We start from the raw sequence: 2,838 nt of genomic DNA, 5'->3' as shown, positions 1-2,838 counted from the left end.
AAAGATTTACAACCCATTCCTCCTTTTCAAAACATATGTTCACTGGTGCCATTCGATTTCCCTCGCATTAAATTAGTCTATTAATTCCTCTGGTTTTATCATTGTCGCTATATCAAATTCAAAGTCCAATAACTCAATTTTACGAAAGCCGAGAAGGATCATTCGAGATTCGAGATTCGAAATACGAGATTCGAGATTCGAAATACGAGATTCGAAATTCGAGATTCAATATCTATATAAACCAATCAGAAAAAAAGGTTACAAACAAATCAAATCCAAAGAGAAACAAGATAACACATTCATCGCGTTTAATTGTTAATTGTAAACGATTGCATTTAATCTGTTTCAAGGTTAGACTTTGGAGTACAGACAAGGTAAGTCAAATACATTGCTCTCTATACTTTTAACTTTTCATTTACAGTGTATGTTCAGTCAACGTCATTGATGTATGGTTTTGTAAAATCTACCCCGTGTTCTATTACAATACATATATAATATTAAAATACGTAGCCATTGTTGTCTTTATCAAAGATATATTTAGGGAGCCTACTGGTCGAAATAAAGTTAAACATAGTCCATTTTGGTAAATAAATTGAACAACTAATTCGCGTATAGAAAACTCAGTTTAGCCAGGCGCACTCTCTGTGTGGTTATACTATTAACTATTATAATTCAAGCTGTAGTGTTTGTCTCTTTTATTACATAACCCCCTTACATTACATTAATCCATTTGCGCAACTCGTTGCGAAAGTGATACAGCATTGCCGCGGTTGACATATTCAACACTATTAATGTTGTCTTGAAGTTAATCAGGTAAATGTTTATTAAAGTATCGTTAATTGTAAAAAGTTATTTTATGTACGACTTAACAACATTGACTTCCGGTTGACTATTGTGAATCAAAAAGTGAAAGTAAACATATGAAGTAAACATGAAATCAACACCTTGATAATTTTTTGTTGGTTTATACCTTTAAGGTGAGAAACAAACCTATTGTAGTGATATATAGTATAACATGTCCATGATTTAATAACTATATGTATGTAGTTGCATGAAAGGATTATTTAAATGTACAACAGATCAACATCATGAACATGCTTATTGAAATGCTTACATTTATATTTTCAGGCCAATATGGTTTTGCCAAGATACACACCTGCTCTAAATCCTGAAATTTTATCAAAAAATGAGCTAATTAACAGATACTTTCGACAAGGATACACCAACAAGGAGATTTCACAACTGTTGTTAGCAGTTCATAGAATAAGAATAAGCGAACCACATTTGAAAAGAATGTTCAGAAACCAAGGTTTGAAGCGACGCACTGACAACATTGACATTTATAATACCATAAATGCAATTTTAGATGTTACAGAAAACAGCGGGCAATGTCTTGGGTACCGAACAATTTGGAAACGTTTGATTACCGACTGTGGTTTAGTAATTCAACGGGATAAAGTCATGGAACTTATGCGTGTAATAGACCCAGATGGAGTAGAAAGACGGAAACAGAAACGATTACTTAGGCGTCAGTACGCTGCACCTGGACCAAATTTTGTTTAGCATATCGACGGATATGATAAATTAAAACCGTTCGGGTTTGCTATTCATGGAGCAATAGATGGATTTTCCAGGAGAATTATGTGGCTTGAAGTGGGACCTAGCAACAACAGCCCTAAAATTGTTTCAAGATATTTTTTAGAAACCATACAACAGTTAGGAGGCTGTCCAAATATATGTAGATGTGATCTCGGAACAGAAAACAAGGAGCTGGAAGAAATACAAGTATTACTACACACCCTTAATGACCAGGAATATGAAAACTGTTTCATATACGGGAGAAGCACCTCTAATCAACGAATTGAGGCTTGGTGGAGCATTTTACGCCGACAAGCTGCAGACTGGTGGATCACATTTTTTAAAGATTTACGAGATGCAAACCTCTTCAATGATGGTGACCTTTTGCAGATCGACTGTTTAAGGTACTGCTTTATGGACCTTCTGCAAGAGGAATTACATCGAATCGTAATACAGTGGAACCAACACAGAATACAGGTCAAAAAACAATGCTGCAGTCCTAAAGGAAAACCTGATGTCTTATTCTTCACCCCAGAACCATATGGGGCTCGAGATTTTAAAGTCAATTGCAGTGCCGATGATATACGGAACTGTTTTGAAAACTTTGGTGCCGAGAGACCAATACATGGTTGTTCTACAGATTTTTTAGAACTGGCAAACTTGATTCTGCCAAATCATCAAAGACCATCAAATGTAAATGAAGCATGTAATCTGTATGCCCAGTTTATAACAATGTTCAATCAATATGATGGCTAGTTCCTGTCATAATGGCAAATTTATTTCTGTCATGTGAATATGCTTAAATTCTGATACTCCTGCAGACAATACTATTAAAAATAATTTTGAGATACTTTTCTTCTACTGAAAATGATGTACCATTTAGCAGTTGGGTGCGACTGAAATCCATCATATTAAAATAACTGATTATTGTCATTTCTACTAACTACATAATGTACACATCTTTTTTTCTGTGGTACATATAACTTGTTCTCATCATGTTTCCATTCCCAAGTTAATTCTTCCAACCCAATTACTTTATAGTATTCTATCCTGCCATGGACTCTTATGTGTAGGGAAACACCTTGACCCACAGTTGAAACCAAAATATATTAGTGCACCCCGTAACACAAATGAGATGATTAAGTGCGTCCAGACTTACCAATTTATTTAAAAATGATGATTTCTAGTCATAAAACTGAACTTAATAATAACTGAAATTCATCATTTTTAGAATAAGGGTAAACAACAGTCATAAATATT

The 2,838-nt window shown here is 34.4% G+C and overlaps 1 protein-coding gene across 2 annotated transcripts; it reads left to right on the top strand.

Annotated features, from left to right (window-relative positions):
• The first annotated feature begins 200 nt into the window (after window positions 1-200).
• LOC128192836 (uncharacterized) lies at window positions 201-2,424 on the top strand. 2 transcript variants are annotated; one of them, XM_052865820.1, is made up of 2 exons: window positions 201-374; window positions 1,129-2,424. In XM_052865820.1, the coding sequence occupies exon 2, from the start codon at window positions 1,642-1,644 to the stop codon at window positions 2,332-2,334; it is 693 nt and encodes a 230-aa protein (XP_052721780.1). In that variant the 5' UTR covers window positions 201-374; window positions 1,129-1,641; the 3' UTR covers window positions 2,335-2,424. The 2 variants fall into 2 exon arrangements, with proteins under 2 accessions (XP_052721780.1, XP_052721779.1); XM_052865819.1 differs by lacking the exon at window positions 201-374 and adding an exon at window positions 781-977.
• Window positions 2,425-2,838: the final 414 nt, after the last annotated feature.

The sequence above is a fragment of the Crassostrea angulata genome, chromosome 7 (genome assembly GCF_025612915.1).
Source record: "Crassostrea angulata isolate pt1a10 chromosome 7, ASM2561291v2, whole genome shotgun sequence".
Classification (NCBI taxonomy): domain Eukaryota; kingdom Metazoa; phylum Mollusca; class Bivalvia; order Ostreida; family Ostreidae; genus Magallana; species Magallana angulata.
This window is presented reverse-complemented; position numbering and strand designations above follow the sequence as displayed.

Bases quoted from the DNA above. Each gene is read 5' to 3' on its own strand.
- LOC128192836 (XM_052865820.1), top strand. From the start codon at position 1,642: ATGTGGCTTGAAGTGGGACCTAGCAACAACAGCCCTAAAATTGTTTCA.